This window comes from Rhopalosiphum padi, chromosome 1 (genome assembly GCF_020882245.1).
Source record: "Rhopalosiphum padi isolate XX-2018 chromosome 1, ASM2088224v1, whole genome shotgun sequence".
Lineage (NCBI taxonomy): Eukaryota > Metazoa > Arthropoda > Insecta > Hemiptera > Aphididae > Rhopalosiphum > Rhopalosiphum padi.
In genome coordinates this window covers 57,306,016-57,334,014 of record NC_083597.1, presented here as the reverse complement: position 1 = coordinate 57,334,014, position 27,999 = coordinate 57,306,016, and the positions used below count along the sequence as shown (strand labels likewise).

Genomic DNA, 27,999 nt, shown 5'->3' with positions numbered 1-27,999 from the left:
TTGGCGGGGGGGGGGGGGCGAGCGGCGGAGAAAACGAGACGGAACGATGATGATCTCCCTCGGCCCGCGGACGAATCGCCGAAATTAATATCACTTCGTAGGAAATCCTCTGGCCAGACGACGACGCGACAGAATCGTACGCCGACAGAACCGAGAAAACGGCGACATTATTCATAAATGACGTTATAATGTTTTTTTTTTTTTTTAAAGCCTATTTTTTTATCGTGTCATTATTATAAACTTGTGTGCGGCCGAGGACGGCGGCGGTGAGAGAAGGGAAAACAGCTGTTCGACGAGCGCGCACGGTCGCGGCAGCCTGACCGACCGCCCGTCCGTCCACGTCCCGTCCGACGTCGCGCGGAACGGTGATAACGAGTTTGGCGGAAAGACGGCTGGCGAGGGAGCGAGACGACGGAGGCCCGAGGAGCGAGAGAAACCGCCGCCGCCGCGAGAGAGAGAGAACGCCGCCAGTGGCACTGGTCGGGCTCCTCCCACTCCTCCGCAGCTCTTTTGTCACACTATAACCATTACAATATACACACCACACGCGCGCACCAGCTACGAACACATACACACACACGCACACGGGCCCGCGTACTTACGGAGCAACACGCACACACACACTCGCACACGTACGCACACACGGACACCTCACACGCACACGACGAGGAGACGAGTCGACAAATTATAATCAACACACAATCAACATGGCCGCTATGCGCCTCGCTGGATGGACGACTGGACAATGACCACCGCCGCCACACGTTTCCCCGTCGCGTCGTCGTCGTCGTCGCCGTCTCCCGTGTCCTGTTGACAGCACCGCTGCGTGCCCGTGATCCGTCTGCCGCCGCCACTCAGCCACTGCTGCTGCTGCTGCTGCTGTCGCCGCCGCCGCCGTCACCACCACCATCACTATCACCATCACCACAATCACCACCACCACCACCACCACCACCAGAGCAGCTCCGCACCACGCTTTGGGTGTATTAGATGATCGACGAGCGATGGAACTGAGGGTTGGCAATAAATACCGGCTGGGACGGAAGATCGGTAGCGGTTCGTTTGGCGATATCTACCTCGGTGAGTACTTCGGTCGCGGTGGTCCGCACAGCCGACACGGACGATGCAAGCCGTATACGTTCTCTGGCTCGTGCAGCCGACCCGGTAGTCTACGACCCTTGTCTTGTCTCCCTCGGTCCTTGTATCCTGTGATCGACTGCCTTCGGCGACTACTTACTTGACATAGTCCGTCCACCACTCTTGTCAACAGTGTACTATCTGACACTCATCAAATCCTTAATGACTAATCGAGTTTCACAATATTTGTTCATACTTAGATCTCAGAGGACTAACATAAGCATCTACGTAGTATCCGTAGTCATTTAGTTTTTTCATACTCTGGTGTAATCTGATCCCATTCACATCCTTTTCTCTATTAAATCCTTTGTAATGTAAAATCCACTGATTCCTTATTGTAAATCAGATTTTTTTGTCCATATGGTTTGTGATTTGTCTTTGTGATAATTATTTTTGACTTCCTGTGATCTAGTTCAGGTAATAGTGTCATTCTTGTAAATTGTTGGTTGCTTGATTTCTTTTTTTCTATTTGTAACTAATCAGTAATAATTAACTTGTTTGATATTGGATTTATTAATTCAGAATTTTTATAAAACAATATAAAAGTATCCCACTAAAAATTATAAATTGATTAAAATATTTTTAACATTTACTTTATTGATTTAACAAGTTTAATAAGTACTGTTGAGTTATTGTGTAAGTACCTATTAGCTAATAGTTAAATAACACATTTTTACTATATTATTTAATGTAAGATATATTATGTTTTTGATTATTTAGAAAATGATTTAATTTAATTTGATATGCTATTAAAGTTATCCTCTATACCAACAATTATTATTCTAATAATATAATAAATAATTATGTTTAAAAAACAGTTTATTACATTAATAATTAGAATTAAAAAACAAAACAATCATTATGTTTATTATTAAAGAATGACTGAAAAATAGAAGTTAAGAAATGTAAAATTTCTATATCTGCTTCATGTGTATTCTTTTGTTTTTATCGTACATTTGTATGGTAAAATCAAAATTCCTATTTTAGATAATTAATTTACTTTTGCTTCTTCCTGATATATTTACTAATTAAATATAATTTTCTTTATAACACTGATTTTACTAAAAAATGATTTGATAACACAACAAAATAATTTTTGTTGAAATTCCTGTCTAATTAGTTAAAAATTATAATATTTTGATCATTTCACAAACATAAATGATACATTCACTCAAACTTTTAACTATAGTAAAAGCTTAAAACGTAAGTTTTAAATTTGAAAATGCTTTTTTGGGTTTATATAACAAAAAATGAAATGTTCACAATCACCTATAGTTTATCATTTATTATTCAGATAGGTGTAACTTAAACATGTTTTAGGAAAACATTTTTTTAGTCACTCGTGTAATTCATTAACAAGACTACCAATATTTAAATTTAATTAAAATTAAAAAAAAAGAGTATATTAGATTATTAACTATGTATTTGGTTTAACTTATAATACCTATTTTGGTTTTTTTTTTAGGTACAAATATTTCTACAGGAGAAGAAGTAGCCATTAAATTAGAATGTATAAAAACGCGACACCCCCAGTTGCACATAGAATCCAAAATTTACAAAATGCTTTCAAGAGCACGTAAGTTACAACATCAAGTTTTTGAAAATATCAGTGTATTGTTATTTTAATTCTTATTTTAATTTTAGCTGGTATACCTATAATAAAATGGTGCGGTTCCGAAGGAGATTACAATGTTATGGTAATGGAATTACTAGGTCCGTCATTAGAGGATCTTTTCAATTTTTGTTCCAGAAGATTTTCAATAAAAACTGTGCTACTATTAGCTGACCAATTGGTAATTATTTTATAACTTAAACAAAATGCTATTATAAATACAATTTAAAAATATTTTTTTTAAAGATTTATCTTTTATTTTTATATAGTCAATAGGTACATTGACTTCTACAACATATTTTACACCAATCATACATAATAGTAAATCTTCAATTAATGTTTACCTTTCTATAATAAGTTTTTTCTTTTATTAATTTATTTTATATATTAAAAGTCTCAATCTCAACAATTTTTTAGCAATTTAAATATTTCTATGTACTCACATTTCTTCATATTATATATATTTTTTAAATATTAAATTTTCATCTTTACGTCCATTGTCGATTTAATCTAACTTAAATACAAATTTTATTATTTATTAAAAATAAGCATTTATATGTATTTAAATTTAAAAAAAAAGTTACAATTATATCTTGTCATAAAAATTGTTTTTTCTTGAACATTATTTGGTAATACTTATATATTTTAAAATAAATATCATGTCTAATAATTATGTTTTCATTTTCAGCTGGATCGAATAGAGTATATACATAGTAAAAACTTCATACACAGGGATATCAAGCCAGACAATTTTCTAATGGGTTTGGGTAAACGTGGCAATTTGGTGTATATTATAGATTTTGGTCTTGCAAAGAAATATTGTGATAGCCGAACCAATGAACATATAATGTATCGAGAGAACAAAAATCTCACTGGAACTGCTCGATATGCTTCCATAAATACCCATTTAGGAATAGGTAATTAATATGTGGTTAGATTAACTATATTTTTTATTAATATTTACTTAAATATTTAGAACAAAGTCGAAGAGATGATCTAGAGTCTCTTGGTTATGTATTAATGTACTTCAATCGTGGTTCTTTGCCATGGCAAGGTTTGAAAGCAGTTACTAAACGACAAAAATATGAACGTATCAGTGAAAAAAAAATTGTTACTTCATTTGAAGATTTATGCAAAGGATATCCAAGTAAAATAAACAAAAGTTTCTTTTTGATAAAACTCTTATTAATCATACATTATTATTCTAGATGAATTTTTAACATACTTGCTATATTGTCGTGCTTTGAGATTCACAGAAAAACCAGATTTTACTTATTTAAGGCAATTATTTAGGCAGTTGTTCCATCGTCAAGGGTTTACATACGACTATATTTTTGATTGGAATATGTTGAAATTTGTGAGTATACTTTTTTAATATTAGATAATATAATCTCAATATCTATTATATGTCTTTATTTATGGAGTTAAATAGTAGCAAATATGAAAATTGTATAGTTTAATTACACTTGTGAATAGAACAATTTCTACTGTGCTCAATTAGAATTCTGTAAGAAAGTTGTTATACCTACATTATTGCATATTCTGTTTTTATCTTACTAACACATAATATTGTACATTTCAAGTTAAGAAGAATCTGTTTTACTCTATAATTTTTAATACAAGTTTTAAATTATTTATTAGTTATTATCAAATTTAAAAGTAATCTAAGGCTTTGTTTAGGAAATTTTCAATTTTAAAATTCTCATTATTTGCTTCAAAATTAAAATATCAAAAGTATATATGTAGCCCTGTATAATATTCTTCCCTTAAATTTGATGATAGTTCATTTCATTCTGATAATAAAAAAATAACAAAGTAAAATGAATCATTCTGAATTTAAAATGTAGTGTTGTGTATGTTAGTAACGCATACATTAGTTAGTATACAACATCATTTTAAAATATTTAATTCTAGCATACATTAGGGTAAAAACTCACTACTTTTATTTCAGCAGTAATATGTTTGACTATTAATATTATTTTAGGGAGCAAATGGTGCTCGTTATAGTGGATCAGATGATCAAAAAAATGCCTCGCATCAAGATAGCAGACGTGCAATGCAAGACAGTAGCTCTCCTTCTACTAACGTCCAACCACTAAATAGTCGCACTCAAGCTGATCAGAGTGGGATAAAGAATTTTTTATCCAAAGTTCCTCTGGTACCAATGGATAATTGTTCAGGTAAATATCAAACATGATTAATAAAAATAATAATATTGTATTGATAGATTATAGTAACCTTATTTATTTAATTAAATGTCAATAACCAATGACTATTACACTAATTAAAAATAAATTAATAATAAAATATTAATATCATAATCATATTATATAAGTATTATACCAGTATTATTGGTTTTAATTATATTAGGCGGTGGTGTTATTCAACCATTACCAACAAGATTGCGTTATAGTGCTGATCCTGGTTCAGCACGACCAGTGAGAACTCAAACTCGAAGCTCAGCAATGGCAACATCTGAATCGCCGTCTGTTACTCAACCTTTGCAAACCAAGTCAGTATCTGTGACCAGACGCAATCGCCATCAAACTTAATTCTAACAAATCCCCAAAAATGTTTTTCTCATAACACCAGCTAACATGATAATTTTTTCTCTATTACCATTTTCTAAATGAAAAATTAATATTTTTCATTTTTTTTATACATTAAAATAATACATATTAACTGTGTCGGTATTGAAAACGGCATTCATTGTTGCATTTATTTTCACAATTTTGCACCCAAAATTGGAATTGGCATTGAGCTGTTTATTTTATTTTTTGGCGTAAGTTTCTATACTTAAGATATCTTAATAATTATCAGAAATGTTTAAGCAATAGGAGAGCGTTTCTCTTGTGACTCAATTTGAATTAATTTTTCTGGTGTGCTTGTGTACATTTAGAGTTATCCATTATCAATGCATGCCTCACATTACTAAAATAATTGTATTAACAATGTTTATGGCTAAAACTTTTCAAGTATTCTTGTATAAATAAAATATATTAATATTACTACTTTATCTCTAATGTAATTTTGGTGGGAGTATGTAGTAATTATAATGTTTGAATTAAATCTCAGCTCTTGAATATTCTACTTTTCTTCTTTTTCTTTTTCTTTTTTTTTTTTTTTTAAGATTGTTGACTTGAACATAAGGTGGTTTTGTATATAACATAATTATGTATCATATAGCTAATAACTATTTAGAATATGATACTCTTTGTAATTTAAAAGGAGTTGCATAACTGATTTTAACTTAATTTAAGAAATATATGTATTATTGATTTTTACTTTTTTTAACATGTGTTGCTGCCCATAGCTTTCATGTCCTACCTTACACATATTAATACTTCAAAGTCGAGAATTTATGTAAGAACTTTTCTTTTCTTTGTTTTGGAAGCGTCTCCGGTTCAATGATACCACCTGCGTGAGCCCCAATATGGGTCAAAGCACCGGATAGAACGCCAATCATGCACCAGCATAAATAAACTATTGCGTTTGAAATTATGTAAATAGCCTAGCCTATTTTTTTTTTATTTTTTTTTATTTTATTATTATTTTTAGTTATTTTTGGTTAAGATATACTTAAGTATTTTTTATGTAATTCAAATAAAATAAAAATTCATTAATTACAATTTAACAAACCATTTAGAAAAAAGTTCAAAGAAAAATTATTAGATAAAATTAATATTTAACCCAAAAAATAATATGGGCAATATAAAAATATTTTAAATAATGTTCTAAACTTTTACAAAATAAATATATATATACATATAGTATATTATATAGTTATGGGCTTGGATTCATTTCTATAAATATGTACTATAGAAACAAATAATATATGTTTTATTTAAATGTAAATCTTTGTACCCCTCATTAATTTTTATAATAAAATAGAAAATTATTAATATTAATTATTAAATATTTTAAGTTTTTTTGCTGTTTTATTATTATTTAATTTTATGGAATAAAATCTTTTTATTGATTCCCTTTAAATTATAATTTGTTTCTATTGGCACTGTCAAATAAATAATTGCAAAATTTAGCTACCAATTACCATCATTTTCCATTGTTACACATGACTAATTATGGGATTTGACTTTGATAGAATTCATTCAATGGAGTTTCTGTACGCTATATTTAATGTCTCGCTTTGCATAGTTCTACATATATTTTTAGCATACCTCAGCTATATGAATGAATTATAAAAACCAACTGAAAAAATCATTTTATTATATATATATATAAAAAAAATTGTTCTTTATTGAACAATTTTTATATGTTTTTTTTTTTTTAACTAATAATTTAATGTCTTATCTTGTCTATTAACAAATTATATCAAACCCTGTAGGAAATCTATTACATTATTATATTTCTATTATTATGAAAATTTTTACTACAAATAATACAATACCAATATGTCAGATATGTCAGTATTAAATGTCTTTCAATATTAATTCTCTTATCGACTGATAATTTGTGTTAGTTACATATAATTGTAAAATGGACCAATTAAATGTATCATTTATTGAAACCAAGAATATCTTTTTGATTGGATATGATTCTTGTATAAATCAATGACCGAAATCTATGTTTATATTCTCGATTACTTACTACATTATTGAATGTATAAATTTCATCAAACAATACTAATAAGTAATTTATATAAAAATAGCTTTTTTTATTTAATCTACACCCTCCACCTCCTTCATTTGAAATTGAGAATGTGAAGCGTTTAATTTGTTCAATAACAATCAAGATTTGAAGTCTAAAATCTAATTGTTCCATGCTTATTAAAAAATGACGAATTTATTATTTATATATCTTAAATTGAAAATAAAAAGCAATTCTCATTATATTAAATTTACATAAACTGAAGACGTACCATATGATTTCAAAAATCAACTTGCTTTATGTACTCTTGTTATTAACCGCGCTGATTTACACGATATAATTTTTAATAATAATTGTGCTTTGACATATTGTATTATTTTAACTCTGGCCATTTGACTTGTCATTTGCCAGTACCTATCCAGTTTTGGTCTTCAGGGAATTCTCGATACACTGGACAATATATATATATATTAATGATTTTAAGTTTGACTTGCGATTTGTATAATAATAATGCTTTCCGTGATATCCTCGTTGAATTTATATACCCGTCGTGGTGTATATACAATTTTGTTTTTTTTTTTTTTTATGTGGGAACTATTTGGTGTCTATATATATATATTAGTTTATTCAGTCTTTTTTTTTTCGCCTCAACATGTATCTAGTAGATGGCGGAGATGTACCTATTATCATTGTCGGAAATTTTACAACTTAATAAATGATTAAATTAAAATGTTAGTCAATTATATTTTAAAAAATGTGTACATTGTCATTATACGAAACAATAAGACCATCGTACCTTAAGACATTGTGTCCGCCCACTCGACTAGTTTTTATGGCATAACCACAATTTTTTTTATTCAAACCATTAAAAACCTTTGTGATGTTAAAATGTTTAAACGATCAATCTTTGTATAATATTTAATATGACATATTTTAGTTATTTTTATATATTACATTTTTGGACAGTTTGATTAGAATTACAGTGTCAGAAAACTTTTAAGAAAACTCATCACATTATTTTATTATTAAGTTTATACTAGAATTCTAACGAATAGAAAAAAAAACATAAATGTTGCATTTTTTTTTCTTTTGTAAACAATTAATTTTTCCAAATTTCTATGTATAATTTTTAATTAATATTTAATTATAATGTAATAATGAGGTTTGTTGGTTAAGTTCTCATTTGCCAGATTTGTTTTGTAATATAAAATACAAATTATACTGTCATTTTGTAATATAAACTTGTCTATATAATACATAATAATATGTTTATTGTTTTAATTTTTAATTCTGAGATGATTGTTTAAGTTTTTAGTTTAAAAAGTTTGACCTATTTTCCGATATTGTATTACACAACAACAAACAGAGGTCTTCGTTGCGAAGTTTTTCTTCCTGGATTTTTTTGTATTACGCTGCGAAAAAAGTCGTCGAAATATTCGTGTTTTGTACATTACGTCTAAATTTATGTTCGCATATTAATTTCGCGGAGTGATTTTCATTGATCCGTCAACACAGACATGCGTTTTCATAAAAAAAACCTCACTTTAAAGAATTGAAGCGATGAACGTATTAAGTTAAAAAAATAAAAAAATGATTTAACATTAATAATAAGACTTATTCCTCGACGCCTTAGAGATTCTGTGACACTTCCACGCCTTCCACGCGCATACTATAATATTTTATTGTTGCATTTTATATGATATCATCGTCAGCTATTCAGGTTATTTTGAAAAGAAAAATAAGTAACGGTTACGATGTGTGCGGTGTGCACGAATTCATTCGTCGTGTAAAATAATTTACATTAATATGTATACATTATATACATTTTATTTTAATATATGTTTCGTAATATAAAAATATAATATTATAGAAGGACAAAAAAAAAATGTGATAAATTCAGAATTTCTATTTGATGTACATTTGTTTGAACGCTTTATCGTGCGCATATTAATCGTCTGTATATAACTGTAGGTACCTATACTAGTTATACTGTTAAATTACGTCGCCAAATGTTGAAATTAATTTATTTTCGGGACATATAAACCTTTACGATTTTTGTACAGGTGACGTATATACAAGAAAATGTATAGAATTTATACAGCAAGAACTTCGCACACGATATAATATAATATGAGACCTGTAACAGTGCGGACGTACAGGCAATGCCTATTGGCACATGAGGTATATTGTGTAGTTTTAGATTTTAACAACTCATCCTTATCGATGAGGAGTACCAAATATATATTACATTGTTCGAGGACGGCTTAGGTCCTTAATCCGGCTCTGTCCGTCGTATATATAAAAAACTCAACGAACACGCGTATTATCGTCGTATATGTTCGTTCTCGCGAAGATATTAATATTATCGTTGGTTATTCAATATTGTTTTCAAAACAGTTGGCTGAATGGAATATACGGCCTATAGGCATACATCGTATTATAATAATATGCATATATAGGTATATAGCGTCATAATAGAAAGAGACAATGAAATCACGAACCCATCACTGTCACGTTTATTCCTCAGTATTGAATTAGCCAACGGGGTTCTTATAGAAATTCAGATTTTAAATGTTAGTGTATTCGATGTAGGTATATTACTCATAGGTTCGTTGGTACTTACAACATCTGCGATGTGCAAATAAATGTATAAATATTTTATTTATTTTGTATTAGGCACATTTATTTTATTATTTACTTAACCCTTAGTGGCTTTTATAGTCTACAGGTGTAATGAAATTTCATTTTTTCTGTAGTTATATCTAAAAAAAAAATAATAGTATATTATTTATAAATTGTTAAAATATGTAGGTACATTCGATACAGAAATTTTCATTTGACAATCTGTTTTATATGTTAAGTTAAGTATTTAATAGGTTTATAATAAAATTACAGTATCTGACATTGACTTACAAAGTTACAAATATAATAGGTATGTATAATTTACTACGCATATTTTATTATTGAATTACAAGTAATAACAACGCGTACCTATTGCGTAATAAAATGTAAAAATATGAGTACCTTTATTTTTAAGTGCCTCGGTAAACTTTCTATAGATTCTAGTTCTGTGCTTAGAAATATATAACTATCTGCATATTATTTACATGTTTTGGCTATCGTACAGTACTCGCCCTACTATACCAGTGATATAATGAGTGCAGTAGAGTGCGTTCTACCGATGTATAACACTATAGGTGTATTATAGTATGAGATCCATAATTTATAAACATTAATTACTAAATTCATTCATTAATTTTAAATGCATATACTTGTGAATAACTGTTTAATTGTTTTTTTACAATAATAAGTACATATAAAGATACAAATATTTTTATTGTATTTCTTATAAACCGTTTGAATTTTTTTATAATTTGTACAAATAATTTTATGTATTTCGAATTTTTTAAATTTGATTTTTTAAGTACATATAAATCGATATTTTTAAAAAATGTGTTCAAAATTATACATAGAAAGCGCTTACAAAATTGTTATAAATATGTATCGTGAATACTGAATATACTGAGTGTAAATAAAAGTAATAGGTATATACTAACTAATAACTATACCAAATGTCCAAATTTAATAACAAAATAGCATTGATTATATAATAGAGATAGACTATTCTATAATCAATGTTAATAGGTAAATAAATATAAATATTATGTATTTCCAGCCAATAACATAATAACGACTATAAAAGCTAACAGTTATAAAGTCAATTTTTTTACTGGCTATAAAATAATTATAAATTTATTATTGTTTTTGTATTTAGTGGCAAAGAACATAAGGAACGCTTTGTTATTAGGTAGCGTGTTTATTTTTTATTAGGATTGATAATATATTTTTTATAGACAAATTTTGTTTTCTTCGAGCTGAGCATAATATATAATATAATATAATATACCTGTTGTTATCCATTCTTTAAGTCTATTATTATTATTAATGTTTTCGTAATAGCCCGTCAGCCGTGACTATTATTGCAGAAGATGTTTTATTATAAATTATATTAAAATAAATTAATCCCAACGTATACTAATTCCAAAATCCGGACTATCATACGATACTGTCCAGTGTTCCGATTTTAATCTATCTAAATTAAATTTCCTCATAATAAGTTGAGTAAAAAATTAATTTTGTTATGGAGAATTTATAGTGTTTCTATTACACAGGTATTGATGATAAAATCGTTGATCGGTAACATTTGTTTGTTTGACACCGGTTTCAATTTTTTTTTTATTTCTTTATTATTTTTGATTGAAACATAATCAATGCATGCATATTGCATGTTAAGAACTACTTGGCAGTCAAGTTCTGGTACCTAATCTACTATTGGTAGAAAATTGTTTACAATCAAATACTGACATCATATCTATAACACTATAAGTACTTATTAATTGTCAGTATTTTCTGTCCACGCTAAATCAATTTTATTTATATTCATAATATGATCTATAATCACAGTAAACTCGCGTTGATTGTTTAATGTTTTCATAAAATAGGTAAAATATAATTTAAAACAGTCAAAATATCGTGACTATCACTAAAAGGGATATATGTTTGTATAAAATAAATATATTACAAATTTATGACAATATTTTTTCAAAAAAAAAAAAAACACGTAAGAGCCTATATAGTTATCTATTTTTAAATTATTATAGCACACAGAAGAAATTAGGTTTGTATAAAATTAAAAAGACAATATCTTGTCCTACATTTGACCTTTGTGTGACTTAATTTTATGGCGATCAATTATCCATTATAATTTATAGTTGGGCGCACAATTCTCGTAAAATGTACATAGTCAAGTACTCAATTGTCATTCACTTATCAAGTGTATTATTTGTAAAAGCTAAAATCCGACAAGGTGCACCGGTACCTCCTATAATTTTGATTGGCTGGATAATAAGTTTAAATCCTTTTGATGGTAATGTCGTACCATTTATAGCTACGTTTTCAAGATTATATATATTCGCTTTAGATACTATTTTGTGCACATCGGATGTCGTTGTTCTGCCTGCATCGACACTCGGACCATCTACTCCTATGCCAAATACTTTTTTGGAATCCACAATCCACTGTGCTGCTTCTTTAGATAATCCTGGAAAACTTTAAAAAAAATTATAGATATATTTTATACTTAGAAAAACTTATAACTATAATACTACATACTAAATTTAAAAATTCCAACATTCATATAAATGACGAATGTAGTAAATAGTAGTAGATATATATTATATAAACTGTTTTATGCTAAAATTAGAAAATAAATTATATACGAACATTATATATTTTGTACAACTATTATTACCAAGTATACCATATTATTACCTTAATAATGATCTCTCTGTGTCGTTATTATAGTATAGTTGCCGATTGCCAAACTTATGAGCCCAACCGAAATTGACTAATATCACAGAAGGTTCGCGGTGAATTGGTCGCGAACAATTGATCGCCGGTGAATTGGTCGCCGGTGAATTGATCGCGGGCGAATTGATCGCGAATACAATTGGTCGCCAAGATAATTGATCGCCAAACGAACTTTTTTAGTTTTTAAGTATTTTATTATCCTAGGTATATTACCGAATTTTATGTTTATTATTTTAGAATATTTAAGTATTTTTAAAATTTAATTAATTTACATTATTATTTATTATTTTATTTTATTCATGTGTAATTATTAACTATTGACAATATAATGTGTAATTTTTATATATATTTTGAAATTTAATTAATTGACATTATTATTTATTATTTTATTTTATTTATGTGTAATTATTAACTATTAACAATATAATGTATAATTTTTATTTGATTTAATTTTAAATTTTCATTATCGAGTTCGTATCATTATATTGTTATAAAGTATTTATTATTGATATTATATACCCACACGGGCATTATCAGTTTATTTCTGTCGTTTCTAATCACGGCGGCATAATCTCAAATTGTTCGTCAAAAGCCAACGTCTTCTCATTGTTAAATTATCAATACCGTGAAGTCACGTAATTTTATTATTATATAATTGTCAAATTAACTTGTATTATTATTAACCCTTTTAGTGTTAAGGTGATATCAACATGGCCGTGATCAAATTGTTATTATTATTATCCACTATATACATAATCTATTTATTATTTTTTTAAATTAAAATTAGCATTTAACTGTACGTTATTTAAAAATAAAACAATAAGAATACTTAAATATTCTAAAATAATAAACATAAAATTCGGTAATATACCTAGGATAATAAAATACTTAAAAAACTAAAAAAGTTCGTTTGGCGATCAATTATCTTGGCGACCAATTGTATTCGCGATCAATTCGCCCGCGATCAATTCACCGGCGACCAATTCACCGGCGATCAATTGTTCGCGACCAATTCACCGGATACCATCACAGAACGCTGTGGAAGTGGACCATTGTCGTGTTCCCATTTTTTCAAATGATCGACTGTCAGTAAAAAGTCACCGTTTCCATTGACTTCATGACTTACATTAAGATGCACACCTATTCAAACACATTTAAAATAAGTTATTAGTGGTACATTTTTGTCGTGTATACTACAAAATTATTTAAATATTTATGTTTGCTGACTTGCTGTAAAAATAGTATCCAAATACTATAGTCTATAGTATTTTTCAAATATTTTTTAGATATAGTTGTTTTGTAAAATTGTCGAAAAAAAACCATATGCTATAAAATTTACCACACGATTATGTTAAAATTCAAAAGTTACATATTGAAAATAATTATATTATTATTTTGTAGACCTTATTTTTATTATTCTGAGTTTTTTTTTTTTTTGAACATTTGTTCAACTTTTACTAATAAATGTTCTTATGAGAGTAATTTTAGTATTTAACATACTTGAAAAAAATTGTACATGCTAAAAGTATGAATTCATGCCCTATGCCCATGTTATAACTACTGTCCAAATTCCCCTTATATAAATTTAATAATTTAATGTTTTTAATTTTATATTATTATAGATTTTCAATTCATGCATAAATATTTAAGACCATTAACATGTAAATAATACAACCGGATGGATTTCCAAAGATGTATATCTGCATACTTATAAGTGATTTTGATATTTCTGGACTTTTTTGTGGCTACTAAAAAATTAAACTTTGTAGCTAAAGCTGTAAATAGTAGGTAATTATTGAAATTGTAATCAATTTGAATAGTTATAGAAATTCAAAATATATAAATAGTAAATACAAACCATCTATGAGTTTTTAATGTTTTTAACAACCTTTTATAGATTAAGGTTAAGTCATTTCAATGTCGTTTAAATCGAATTTTAAATTAAGAGTGTATAAACATTTTGTAAATTTTCAAAATGTTTACACTCTTAATTCATATTTTCATACCATATAGATAAAACCTACGGTTTTAAAGAGTTAGCCTATATTTTATTTTAACTTGCCTTCAACTATCATGCGCTCCAATGGAATATCATCTAATTTCCACCCGTCTTGATAAAAATGATAAGGTGCATCTAAATGAGTGCCACAATGTTCAGATACTGAAAAACTCTGTGTTGAATACCATCTAGGACTTTCGTCTCTCTTTACTCCAAATATTTCGAACCGCTGCGTTGGATTCCAACAGGTAGTAGATTGGTTTTGATAACCATGACTTAAATCAATCACAACACTGTTAGCTTTCCTTGCCACCAAAATTACCAAAATTAAGTTCCACCCATAAAAATACATGATGTATTAAATATGCATAAAAAAAAACAGCAACGAATCACTTGATTTATTAACAATGTTAATATTTACGAACAGTAGGTACGATGACCTATAGCATATAGGTAACTATACTCCCTGCCCATGCCACAATGGCTTGTCGTATTGTAAAATAATATATCTGTAAACCTATATCTAACACATTAAAGTATAATTTTTATGTAAAATTTTTGTATCAACATAATATTCTATGTATATACGTATGTTTAACAAAATAAAATTTAAAAAAATCAGTGATTAGTGTATAATAATAATAAGCTGTAAATCTGTAATATTGTATCTGATATATTGGTTTAATTTTATCTGTATAGCTAGTATGAGGTCATAGGTTACTAAATATTAATAATCGTTGTTGATTTGTTATATTTACTAGGTGTTAATGTGTTATACTGTAACAGTGCAACAACAGTATATGTACCTATTATAAAGAAATAAAGAATAAATAGGTCAACATACAACCATTACTATATATAAGTAAATAAACATTCAAATTCAATTTTTATTTATTTTAAATATCACCTAGCAAATACAGATAAAATGATGTAATGATGTAAATTCTAAAAAATAATTTGTGAATGCAATACATTAAAACAATTTAAAAATAACTTACAATTAATATTATGTAGGTATAGTTAAATTATTTAAAAAAATTCCCAAGCATGCTCAGTTCTCACCCTCATTTTGTTTTTCATTTAATAATGAATTAATTTAAATTCTAATTATTGAAATGTTTAATTATACTTAAAGATTGTATTTTAAAGTTCACGAGATCGTTTGTATTACTAAAGACGTGTTCTGCAGTGATACAAACTTCTATTTTTCAAATGATAACCCACTTTTTTGCGCTAAATTATTTAGCGAACAATTTTTTTTAAAATATCATTATTGGATCTAGTATTTATTAAATGTTGATAAATTATTATGAATTACTAAAAATGCTTAATCGCCATAGCCCTTACATCTTCCAAATTCATTATCATGAACTTATTATCGTACACAAAAGTTAAATAGCTCAAAAGCTAATCGATTAAACATTTTTATTTTGAAACGTCATAATTTAAAAAAAAAAGTTACTCGTTAAATAGCAGAAAAAGGATTTTCAATAAAAAACCAGAATTTTTCATGTTCCAAAAAAACATTCATTAAGTAGTATAAAAAGTCACAAGAATTCAAAAATTTGATCTTATTAAGCTTATTATATAAAAATCCTAAATAACAGATTTTGTGTGACTACTGCAATATTGAAAATAAAATATCATCAGTAGCTATATATTATACAATATACTTGGTGGTTCGCTCTTAATATTTTTACAAACATAAAATTTTTAGGTTTGGAAAAGTTATAATTTCGAGTAAATATAAAATTTTATTTATCATTGTATCAACTGATTTTAAATATTAATAATATTTTTAATAAAATCAGTCTTAATTATATTTTATTTTGTGTTTAATTCTGATAAAAATAATTCTAAGTATATTTTCTATAGATATATAGAATTATAGACATATAGAAAATATGTATACTAAATGAATAATTCTTGTGTTTGTCGCCAAAGCTAAGTGTAGAAAATGTAATATATATATATATTAGAAATAAACCACCGGATAAGCCTCCACGTTACCCAGTTTTCCTGTGTTATCCTTGTAGGTAAACAGGATATAATAATACGGTCCACTGCGCGTCGCCTAAATATTAAATATCGATAATTTAAGACAATTTTAATTATACACTTACAACTTACACGCATTGACTTTAGAGTTTGGAGTATATTGACATATTGTGTATACTGTATATACAGATTTTTATGTATAATATTTTACTAAAATACCAGTTCAAGATTATAAAGTAGTAATTAGATATTTAGACACTATAATAATATACTAGCTCGCTAGTAGCTTTACATATATTGTATGTACGTAAAATATTATACTTCTATAATCTATTAAATATATAGGGTCTTCACTCAAGTTGTATAATGATTATTATATTTTTATTTTATAAATCTACCAGAAATATGAGTATAAATAATGGATTATAGTTGGCACAGACCGTGATCTTCTAAATCTAAATTATCGCACTGCACTACTTCTAAAAATTTAAAAGAGGTACTTATACTTACCTACACCCGTGAAAAAGGTCATTTCGCAAACATTAAAAAAGAAGCCTTCAAAATAATAGCATCACATTCTAACACATAAAAAAAACTGAAATTAACACATTAAGTGTGGCAACTCACTTTCAAGTTTCATCCAACCGAGGTTGCATTAATTTACACTGTTCTAAACGTCAAAATGTCCCAATATTTTGTGTGGATAAATTCATAAGATCTACAATTAAATCTTAAATGTATTCATGATAATTATACAAGATACGTATCAATACGTCATTGATAAAACAATAAACTTATTCACCTACCAAGCTATTATATGTACAATCTAGACGTATTTGTATTTTATTGTAATATTGACTATTGTGTAAAAATATTAATATATATTAAGTACCTAATCATTCCAACACCAAAAGTGTGAAATTTAGGATAATTTAGTCGTTATTTGGCTACTTGTTAAATAATAGTTATTATTTTTAAAGTATTGTAAACAACGTCTGTTTGTCCATAAGTACCTATACTGGCTTCTGGACACCTTTACTACCATTAGAAAAAACTACATGTGCTATATCTATACTGTCCGGTATCCTCTCTATTCACTCTTTAGTTATAAGGAACCTATTAAAAGATAAATCCACATATTTATGAAATACGAACACTAGTGACTTTATTATAGACTACTTTCAAAGCGAATCATGTATCTTAATCTTAAAATGTTCATATCAACCATATTATTTATATTTATTGAATCTTTATAAATATTTAATGTCTGTTATGCCTATGTCATAAAATTATACTTTCGCTATGACTAAAACATGATTGAAGCTTGGTATATAATATATTGTAATCTTTAGGTCTACATAAATATATAAAAGATATAAAGGCTATATGTATTATTGTTAATAACTACAAGGACAATAAACATCATATATGTAGAAATACACGACTATATTTGTGTGTGTGTGTGTGTGTGTGTTAAATAGACGTACATTTAAGTCATTGTTTATGTTTTGTAATATTATAAATACTTATCTATATATTTATAGTAGCTGATGCCTATAGCTGATGCTTGATTACGCTGATGTACAAAGTTACAGTAGCAGACTGAAGTTAGTGGTGCATTTATTGTTGTTTAATATAACAAAACAAAAGTATACATTAATGAAGACACCTATACAAAATACTATCCGTTTTATAATCGTATACCTATATAATATGGGCCTGCATACGTGTGATTGTAACATCGGGAAATATTCGAAAAAAAATTTAGAAGTTCAGTGATGATGCAAAAAAATTAATAATAATGAAATTAATAGAATTATATTATTTTGCATTTTATAAAAGATGGTATGCAATTTGGACTTTTTTTTGGCATGCAATTCGGATGCCAAAAAAAATAAACATTAATTCGAATTTCCAAATTGCATGCCATCTCATATAAGGGTCTGTCCGAATTGCATAATGCCATTTTCCCACATTACACAAGTATATCTGTCCCTACATACTACTTGTGTCTCAAAAAAGATTAATTTTACAGGGACTATACCTATAGGTACTAAACTCGAACGGTTAAATTATGTTTCGGTAACGCAATAGTATAACGCAAATACATTGTTAAGTATATTATTGTACATAGGTACCTAACTTGAATATTGCAGCACCAACTATAGTAACTGTTTTCGGCATTTAAAAATGTATACCTAATATAGGTATTATACTAATTGCTTTATTTGCCTTCAATCGAATGTATCAATTTCTCTCGGATGTTCTCTCGGATGCGCGGTTACAATACTAACCTGTAAAATAGAGAAGGTAAATGTGTAAATAAATGAAAATAAAAATACATTCATCACTCCAATATGACCCCGTTCAGAATCTAAAATGCATAATATGATCATAAAACAATAATAATAATAATTTGGCATACTATGGAATTTGTCCAAAAATAGTATGAAATTAAATATTTCTAATTATATAATAATTATAGGTATGTATTATATTTTGTAATAATGATAAATAACTAACAGATTTTACAAAATGTATTCTAATAATATTTTATTTTTGTATGTATTCATAAAATCTTCAATTTTTTTTTTTTAGGTTTGGCTAAACACTCGCGTAATATTTTCCATCACGTTGACGGCAACGGTGCCAGAGCTTTTCGTCCCTAACATACATTTACCTCCCCTATTTTACGTATATAATCGACATACTAATCGTATATACATATAATATATGAGGACAATATTGGTAGGTTTTGTTTAAGATAGTTTGGGGAGAATTTACCTAAAAAAAGGTACTTTTGAAAACAAACGGTATACGCTTCTACCCCATGACCGTATCTGAGGGGGGGTCCAAGGGGTCCGGACACCCCCCCAAAGTTGTTAAAAGTAGAAATATTTTAGTGGTGAATATAGTTTATTGACTAAAAAATGTTAGCATTTATATTTTAAAAAAATGTTGGACCCTTCCCGAAATTTTTTTTCAGTTACGGCCTTGTATCTACCCCACCCCTTAATCTGCTATGCAGATACTCTACTATAGATAATATATATACTTTATACGCATATATAGGTACCTGGGATATACAATATTCAGTCCTTCGAGCGCACGGGGGCGTTAAGGTCCATTCGTTAATTGTATATACCTATATACCTATAGAGTCTTACGGATCCGTGACCTGATTCGTGGCCTGGGCGCGTATATGATATTATATATTGTGTATGTATATAGTGACATAAATTTATTCCGTCGTGTGCCCATTGTCTATATATACAATCATCGCAGCAGCGATTGTGAAGATTGCGCAGAAAACTAAACGCGCGCGCGCTGATGACACTATACATTATATTATATGTGCGATTAGGTTACCATCTACCATCTGCAGGCACCTACTCCAGATGAATCCGCGACCGCATATAATAATATAAATTATGTATGTATAGCGCACGGGTGATGTACTTATAATATATATTTATTAGTCGCGTATTATGTACACAATAGATAGGTACACGCGTGGTTCAAGGGCGGTCTATGTAGCACATAACAACAACAATAATATTTTATATAATATATAATAGTATTGTGATCATCATTATTACTGTTGCTGTACATATAATACAATATATAATATAATAATACTGATGGTTTTCTTCGTTTTTCGTGAAAAGGGAAAGGGAACCATATATATATATACATATAGGTAAAATAACGAGCTAATCAAAAACGTAACTATATATATTTATATTCCACGAGCTGTTGCTCCGCGGGAGAAAAAAAATTCGTATAATATTATACACGATCTATAGGCTTATGGTGCACGCGTCGGGGGATGCTTCGCTCAGTCCCTCTCTCACACACGCGTTCACACAATATATATAATCGACGTGCAGACACGACGTCTGTGTACGAGTTAATATATATATATAAATACGTGTCTTAAGGAAAATGATACATATAATATACAAGTATGTATATATAAGCCCCGGCGTTCTTCTAGTATAGTCGCAATAACGGAATGGCAAGTGACGCGATGCCCAGACGCTCGTCGTGCTAAATAAAAATTGAATCATACCTTCGTCCTACCTATATATTATATAGTGTATAGTATTATTTCAGCTTATACCTATTATAATACTTCAATTAATATTGTACCGGTCGATCTTCTGCAGCAGTCGCCGTTACAATAATGGACTTACGTTTTTATTTCGTCGTCAACATATTAACCGTGAGTGATTGCTATAATTATTATATAATACATAGGTATATTATTTTGTATGTTGTGTTTAATTTGTGTACCTAACAAGTAACAGTCAATAGGTATAAATATAGATTATAGACGCAACTAGACATTAATTATAAAGGAGCTAAGATCGCACAAAGCTTATTACGATACAAATTACTTTAATCCTATTTATATAGACAACATTTTTATTAATAATATAATAATCGATTGAGTAGTTAAATAAAAAATTACTATTATCTTATAAATATTTAAAATTAATATTCAGTCTACACTTCTTCGGTTATAAATGTAATAATAATATCTTCAGTTTTTAATTTATTTGTTTAATCTTTTTCAATATTTAACAGTGATAAATTTGAAACCCGTTATTTTGTCATATTAGCATGGTCGGAAATCAGGGGGTTTGAGTAGACTCCCCGAAAATATTAAATAAAGTTCTTAAGCCCATACACATATAATTGACATAATTTCAAAATGTATTCTGATAAACAACTTCTAAATTAAAATGATTTATAAATAAATATTTTGTGCTGAAAATGATATTCATACGATTTATCAAACTCATTATCAAATTACCTTTATTATATAAATATAAACGTGCAGCATTTGTTTCAGCCAATCCTCATTGTACCGTCCCGATTTTGATGAAAATACAATTAAAGTATAACATTTTTAACTTACCACAGATTATTTTTCAACTGAATTTTGAATTTGAATCAATCAAATTATATTTAATTTACGAATTTAACACTATTTATGGAGGTTTATCGTATATACCAGGGGTGGCCAACCAATCGATCGCAAGATGAATTTGAGTCGATCGCGACACCTTTTCCCATTTTCATAAAATTTTGAATTTTTTTCAGAAAACAATTAAAATATTTTTTTTTTTTGTAAATTTGTATATTTTTGTATATCCCAGGAATATAAAAATTATATTTAGAAAAAAGCAATAAATAAAACGAGATTATACACAGATATCGAATAAAAGAACTATAACACACATTGACCTTTTTTTTTTTTTTGTGGTCGATCGCGACAACCTAGAAAATCTCGTAGGTTGATCGCAAGTCTATTAAAGTTGGCCACCCCTGGTTTATACCTACCTGTTATTATAGTATATAAATTTATTAATACATTTTCAAAATTTGCATTTGTTAAAATGGGGAATAGTATAAGTTCCTACACGAGAGTAGCAGGTAAATAATTACATACGTTAGTCCCTACACGAACATATGAAAGTTCTTACATGGTATAAACCAGGTACGTATGTTAGTTCCTACACGGCTTTAAAAAAATTAAATATATATATACGAATTTTCAAAAATAAATGAGATTTTTATTATATTTTTTAATTATCATATATTTATTTTTGAAAGTTCGTATATACATAATATGTACCTTTTTCCGCCGTGTAGGAATTTACATCAAACCTGGTTTTTACCGTGTAGGAACTTGCATAGGTACCTTTTTCTATCGTGTAGGAACTAACGTAATATGTATTTTTTGTATCTGCTACTCTCATGTAGGAACTTACATTCACCCGTTAAAATACCCTAATTTTCGTATAACACATTTAAATTCATATTATTCTTTGAATGACTTTATTTAATTTATCGATATTATATTATGCAGAAATGGCTATAATTTGTAAAACACAACAAAATGTCATACTAAACACAATTGTTATGATGGTTAACTAAATCAAAATTTAATTATTAATAATAATACATCATCAATCATCATTATGACTTATATAGGTTGTGTAGGTAATATATATTTATATTAAATTTATTAGGTATCGATCGTTACAATTTAATATCTGAAATTACTATTGTTATAAATTATTATATGTTAAATACTAGAAATAATGATAATATCTCCTATAATATTTAAAAACTCAGATTTTTGTGGAGGTCTATATAGTCTACAGACTACAGTCTATCGAAATATTTACAAACTTTTATAGGTGGTCATTATATACATATAAATAATAGCTCTTTTTTTGCTAACCGCGAAATAAAAACATAAATGCAATAATTTACAATGGTCCAAATGTTGAAAATATATTCAATATCCTTTCTATTAAAAATATTAAGAAAGATTTATCAAATTATCAGAACATTAAAAAAAAATTGTTATCTCATTGATGTTTGGAGTATTCAATAATCTTTAATACCTTTCCTGGACTTTCTGATAAGTCAGGAAATTATGTTGCTACTTAGTGGGTCAATAGTAAAAAATTCTCAATACTTTTCTTATACGTAGTAAACTAGTAACCAATAAATGTTAATATTGACATTTTCCATACACAGTATAACTAGTACAAATATATTTTTTTAAATAATATGGTTCTTTTTGAACTATTTTAAATTTTATTTAAATTTTTTTTAAATGTCGATAAAGAATGTATACTCCGTCAAAAATCTTGAAAATTTAAAACAAGGTCTCTTATAAGTTGTTAATAATGCAATTTAAAAAAAGTTGAGTGAAATCTTCATATTTTTTATGGGCGTTTTGTAGTTAAAATTTATATATTATTAGTATTTATACCTAAGGTTTAAAAATTGAATATAATTACAATTATATAAGTAATTATATTATTTAATTGTTTTTAAAACATTTTACCATACTGTTTTTACCTAAAACACAAACACTGAATTGTTACGGTAACAATATATATATATATATTATACGGTATTGTATATTATGTATATTATGTATTAAGTATTGTTACAACAAAATTATTGTTTTTTTATAATGAAATTGACCTTATAGTAGTTAAAATTGTAGATACGGGTACCTAACAAATATTATAAATTATTATATTAAATTAATAACTATTGTAAGTTATAAACATATAACAAACATAATAATAATAATTAAATAACATATCTATATCAAATTAATGATTTTTATTTCTTAATTAAAAAATATCTATTATATAGAATATAATTGAAAAAATACTCACGATCCATCTATAGTGTAATATTATTAGTGTTGAAAATAAATAAATAATTAATCATTTTTGTCGGTACATCAAAACAAAAATAAAAAATTTTAAATGACATTGAGAAATCTGAATTTAAAGTAAATTAACAATAAACTATAACTCCCGACTAAAACATTAAAAAAATGCATAATCATATTTTATTATTAATACGATCACACTATAAAAACAAAAAAAAATAATAATATATATATATTATAATAATAATAAGCAATTTCTTGACTGTGTTTGCCTCAGGTTCTGCTAATTCACGAAGTTGTGTTCTCCAAATGTGATTTGAAAACCAAAACGTATAATCATGTCACTAAATCCTATGTTGATGAATTTCAAAGAAAGGAAAGACAAGCACCAGGTATAATATTATGTATTTTTTAGTATTCAGTATTTATTTATATAAGTATAATATGTATTTATATTTTATATAATATATATTTAGGTACCTTATACCAACCAACCTAAAACACTTAGCCACTTAGGTATACACCTTTCTTTCTAGTTTTCTGATTTATTTATAAGATAGCTTTAGATAACTGTCTATACACTCCGGGCCAATTAATAAGTTCTTGTTACCAGTCTTTTTATCTTAGCCCATGGCTATGGGTATTCCATTTCAAAATTAAATTTTGTTATTCGGGCAGGTGTAATTTTTAATATTAATATAACTGTTACCAGTGCTACTATTAAATAAGTACTACAAAAAAGTATATTATTATTTACGATTTCCAATTAAATAATAATGTAACAATTGACCTCAATAGAATCTACAAATGGCAAATTAATTTTTTGGATAAAACATAAACACCTAGAATTCAAATCTGAATGTACTAAATTCATCTGTATAGTATACACATTTTAACGTTTATGAAGAAAACCTCACATTCTTAGTCTCCCAGATGAAATTAAATGTAATATATTAATACCGCTCCCAAACGTTACAAATGAAAATGTCAGAAGACAATAATACTTACCTACTTTTATTTTGAAAGTATCTTTATTTTTATTTCATGTTCATATAGTTAACGTTAAAATATACTTTACTCTTACAATAATTGACAACGATATGCCGTTATAGATCCATCACGTATGTATTTGCCACCGAAGATAGATTCTGTCGCATCTAATGGTTTTGGAGGACAAATAGATGCATCGAATAATTTTGGTAATGAAAACAACAGTTATGGAGAAGTTGAAAACGTCCAGGACACATTTACAACAGATAACTATGATCTATCGCAAACAACCACCGAAGACGAGAGTGATAGTACTCTAGGATTGTTTGATACAATTGCCCGTATGTTAAGTGGACCCGTTGGGTTATCCTTACGCCAGAGTAATGGTTACAATACTTTATCACCAGAAGGAAACAATTTTGGACAACCTCCGAACAAGAAAAACGATTATACTACTGGTGTAAATTTACCAGGAACTAATAACAACTATGGAACTTCTTTAGGCACAACATCGATACCAACTAATAACGGTGTTACTGCACAAACAGGAACAGCAGACGGTTATGGACAAAACGAACTATTGAAAACTGCTCAAAATCAAGGACCGTCTAAGTATAATTACAATGAAGCAACGGCAGTTAGTCAGTTAGGTCAGAACCCAAGCACAGCCGGCGGTCAGTATAGCCAGAAAAGTACAACTGAGAACACGGCAGGTGGTTATGGTAACACAGATTTTAGTACATCAAAAGCTTTGCCGCAAGGTAATAATCGAATTGATGGTCAGAATGCATACGGTCAAGGAGGTAGTGGAAATATTGATCCAAACAGAGGTCAATCATTTTCTGTAGACAACAATGGTTATGGTGACACAGTGCCCAACTCGTTTGGTCAAAAATATACAAACGGCGATTATAGTCAAAATGGGAATGGAAATATAGCTAACACACAGTTTAGCATTGAAAAGAGTATAGATATCTCGAATAATCCGTCTTCAATCGGTTCAATTCCAAACATCTACGCACAAGTTAATCCAAGTAAAAGTACACCGCAGTTCAGTAATGAAATCATTAATAGAAATTATGGACAAAACGAGTTTCCCAATAATCGTGGTTTCCAAGCTGGAGGATATAACCCAGAAGTATCGTCATCCGGGTATGGACAATATCCCAGTGGATTAAATCAAGGCATCTCAGCAACATATCAAACTTATGGACAAAATGATTTTGAAAAACCAAACTCCAATTATTATTCATCGAATTCTAAGAATTTACCTTATTCTGGAGAACCTTTTAATCAATTATTGCCAATTAATAATGGATTTGAACTAAGTTCGACCAACCCATACAATCAAAAGCCTACAGGAATGAATAAAAACCAAATTCCTGATACCGCCATCATTGGCTCTCAAAGTCTCAATTCTGTAGGAACCAATAATGGAGTACAGTCATCAGGAACAACATACCAAAATTCGTACGGCCAGAGTTCACCAGAGGTTCAAAGTTTCAATCGGGAACAAGGTTTGTCAAATTACGAAAACGGGTTCAATTTAAACCCACCAAACCAATTACAAGGTTCTAACAATCTTGGACAGTCAGGATCTTCTTCAATCGGAAATGAAGAGAACTATGGTCAAATTTCTCCAACGTATAATACAGGTAGATTTAATCAAGATCAACAAAACCAACAGCTATCCAATAGCTATGGACCACCAGCAGCTCCTCAATCGTCCATAAACGGAAGAGATCCTATCCAAAGTCCATCGAATGGACCAGCGAACGGTGGATATTATAACCAAGGTAGACCACCGACTGGTCCTAATGTTTTTGATCAAAGCCGCCCCTCTACGTCACGAGTATCAAATAACTATAGTCAAACTGAATTTCAACCATCGTCTCCTAGTGGGAACAGTTACAGCCAAAATGGTTCAAGTCCACCCTCAAGCAGTGGATATTATCAAGGAAGTCCTTCAAACGTATTGAACGGTTTTGAACAAAATATTCAGAGTACACCAGGAGGACGACCCAATAACTATGGTCCAGAAGGACCTCAGACATTATCTACGACTAAAAACAGCTTTAATCAAAATTCTCCAACAAATGGCGCTTACCCTCAAGGAGCATCACAAGGTTCAAAATCTTACGGAGAAAACATCGTTAAACCCAATATAGCTACGACTCAGTTAGGAGGTTATAATCAAAATGGTTTGACCACACAGAGTTCAGGTCAAGAAAGTTCCAGTTCACATCCAGGTTACGGGCAAGGAATAGAACCTTGCGCTTCCAAAAATGGCGGGGACGTCGGTAATGATAAAACAAGTACAGGATCACCAGCAGATCCTGGTTATGGAATTCGAAACCAAAAAAAACATTCCACACTTGTTCCAAAAGGACAATTTCAAAATTCTAACTCACCAAGTTCAGGAAATGGTGTGCAAGTCTCTTCTAATGCTAACAACAATGGTAATAATTTTGGCGAACCAGGTTTCAATTCTTTCTCAAATTTTGCACCAGGAAATCAACCCAACCAACCAATCAACCCTGGAACCAATAATTGTGATACAAATAAACATGGTGATAGCATAAATGAAGCAGTTTTCTCACCTTCAAATACTGGTTACTAATAAATATTTCAAGTTTTTGTTACTTAAACAAACTACCAAATTACAATTAGTAATTGTATACATTTTGTTTTGTTTCATGATTATTAATTTTAAGAATTATTTTTATAATAAAGAAATAAATAATAAATATTGGTGATGCATTGATTTAATTTATTTGTTTATGATAATTGTAAATCAAGGAACTGATTATTGAAAAGTTTTTACAATAAAAAAAAAACCATAACATGTAATAGTACATACAAAAATAAATGTTTACAAAAGTTATTTAAACTACATGTATTTCATTCTTAAAATTGTGTCTTAAGATATTCTGTTATTTTTAAAATTGAACACACATAATGTACATTTAACAGTTAACACAATTATGTTATAATACCTATGAAATTATGAAATACATAAGTTATAGATTTTAAATTTATTTAATCATTGTTTTTTGTTAAAAGTCAAGTATG

General features: G+C 28.5%; 3 protein-coding genes across 5 annotated transcripts; 2 read left to right on the top strand and 1 right to left on the bottom strand.

The window, feature by feature from the left end:
• The first annotated feature begins 391 nt into the window (after positions 1 to 391).
• LOC132917173 (casein kinase I-like) lies at positions 392 to 14,134 on the top strand. Of its 3 annotated transcripts, XM_060977785.1 has the most exons (10): positions 392 to 1,080; positions 2,603 to 2,713; positions 2,782 to 2,930; positions 3,438 to 3,666; positions 3,726 to 3,896; positions 3,958 to 4,106; positions 4,734 to 4,929; positions 5,120 to 5,261; positions 12,722 to 12,778; positions 13,762 to 14,134. In XM_060977785.1, exons 1-9 carry the CDS (start codon positions 1,005 to 1,007, stop codon positions 12,762 to 12,764), a joined length of 1,266 nt encoding a protein of 421 aa, XP_060833768.1. In that variant the 5' UTR covers positions 392 to 1,004; the 3' UTR covers positions 12,765 to 12,778; positions 13,762 to 14,134. The 3 variants fall into 3 exon arrangements, with proteins under 3 accessions (XP_060833768.1, XP_060833785.1, XP_060833777.1); XM_060977802.1 differs by lacking the exons at positions 12,722 to 12,778; positions 13,762 to 14,134 and adding an exon at positions 6,063 to 8,645 and having other exon boundaries at positions 394 to 1,080; XM_060977794.1 differs by lacking the exons at positions 12,722 to 12,778; positions 13,762 to 14,134 and adding an exon at positions 6,144 to 8,645 and having other exon boundaries at positions 399 to 1,080.
• On the bottom strand, positions 11,913 to 15,354 carry LOC132917191 (isatin hydrolase-like). The gene is made up of 4 exons (XM_060977812.1): positions 14,790 to 15,354; positions 13,762 to 13,867; positions 12,689 to 12,778; positions 11,913 to 12,466 (listed from the first exon to the last, which is right to left on the bottom strand). The coding sequence occupies exons 1-4, from the start codon at positions 15,076 to 15,078 to the stop codon at positions 12,181 to 12,183; spliced, it is 771 nt and encodes a 256-aa protein (XP_060833795.1). The 5' UTR covers positions 15,079 to 15,354; the 3' UTR covers positions 11,913 to 12,180.
• Positions 15,355 to 20,456: 5,102 nt separating this feature from the next.
• On the top strand, positions 20,457 to 27,965 carry LOC132924927 (GATA zinc finger domain-containing protein 14-like). The gene is made up of 3 exons (XM_060989368.1): positions 20,457 to 20,949; positions 24,215 to 24,329; positions 25,050 to 27,965. Exons 1-3 carry the CDS (start codon positions 20,911 to 20,913, stop codon positions 27,545 to 27,547), a joined length of 2,652 nt encoding a protein of 883 aa, XP_060845351.1. The 5' UTR covers positions 20,457 to 20,910; the 3' UTR covers positions 27,548 to 27,965.
• Positions 27,966 to 27,999: the final 34 nt, after the last annotated feature.

Coding starts and splice junctions, on each gene's coding strand:
- LOC132917173 (XM_060977785.1), top strand. CDS start 1,005: ATGGAACTGAGGGTTGGCAATAAATACCGGCTGGGACGGAAGATCGGT. Junction 2,714..2,781: donor CAAAATGCTTTCAAGAGCAC/GTAAGTTACAAC, acceptor TTTTAATTTTAG/CTGGTATACCTATAATAAAA. Junction 4,107..4,733: donor ATTGGAATATGTTGAAATTT/GTGAGTATACTT, acceptor ATATTATTTTAG/GGAGCAAATGGTGCTCGTTA.
- LOC132917191 (XM_060977812.1), bottom strand. CDS start 15,078: ATGTATTTTTATGGGTGGAACTTAATTTTGGTAATTTTGGTGGCAAGG. Junction 13,868..14,789: donor GGAGCGCATGATAGTTGAAG/GCAAGTTAAAAT, acceptor GTGTTTGAATAG/GTGTGCATCTTAATGTAAGT. Junction 12,779..13,761: donor AATGGTCCACTTCCACAGCG/TTCTGTGATGGT, acceptor TCACCGCGAACC/TTCTGTGATATTAGTCAATT.
- LOC132924927 (XM_060989368.1), top strand. CDS start 20,911: ATGGACTTACGTTTTTATTTCGTCGTCAACATATTAACC. Junction 20,950..24,214: donor TCGTCGTCAACATATTAACC/GTGAGTGATTGC, acceptor TGTTTGCCTCAG/GTTCTGCTAATTCACGAAGT. Junction 24,330..25,049: donor AAAGGAAAGACAAGCACCAG/GTATAATATTAT, acceptor ATGCCGTTATAG/ATCCATCACGTATGTATTTG.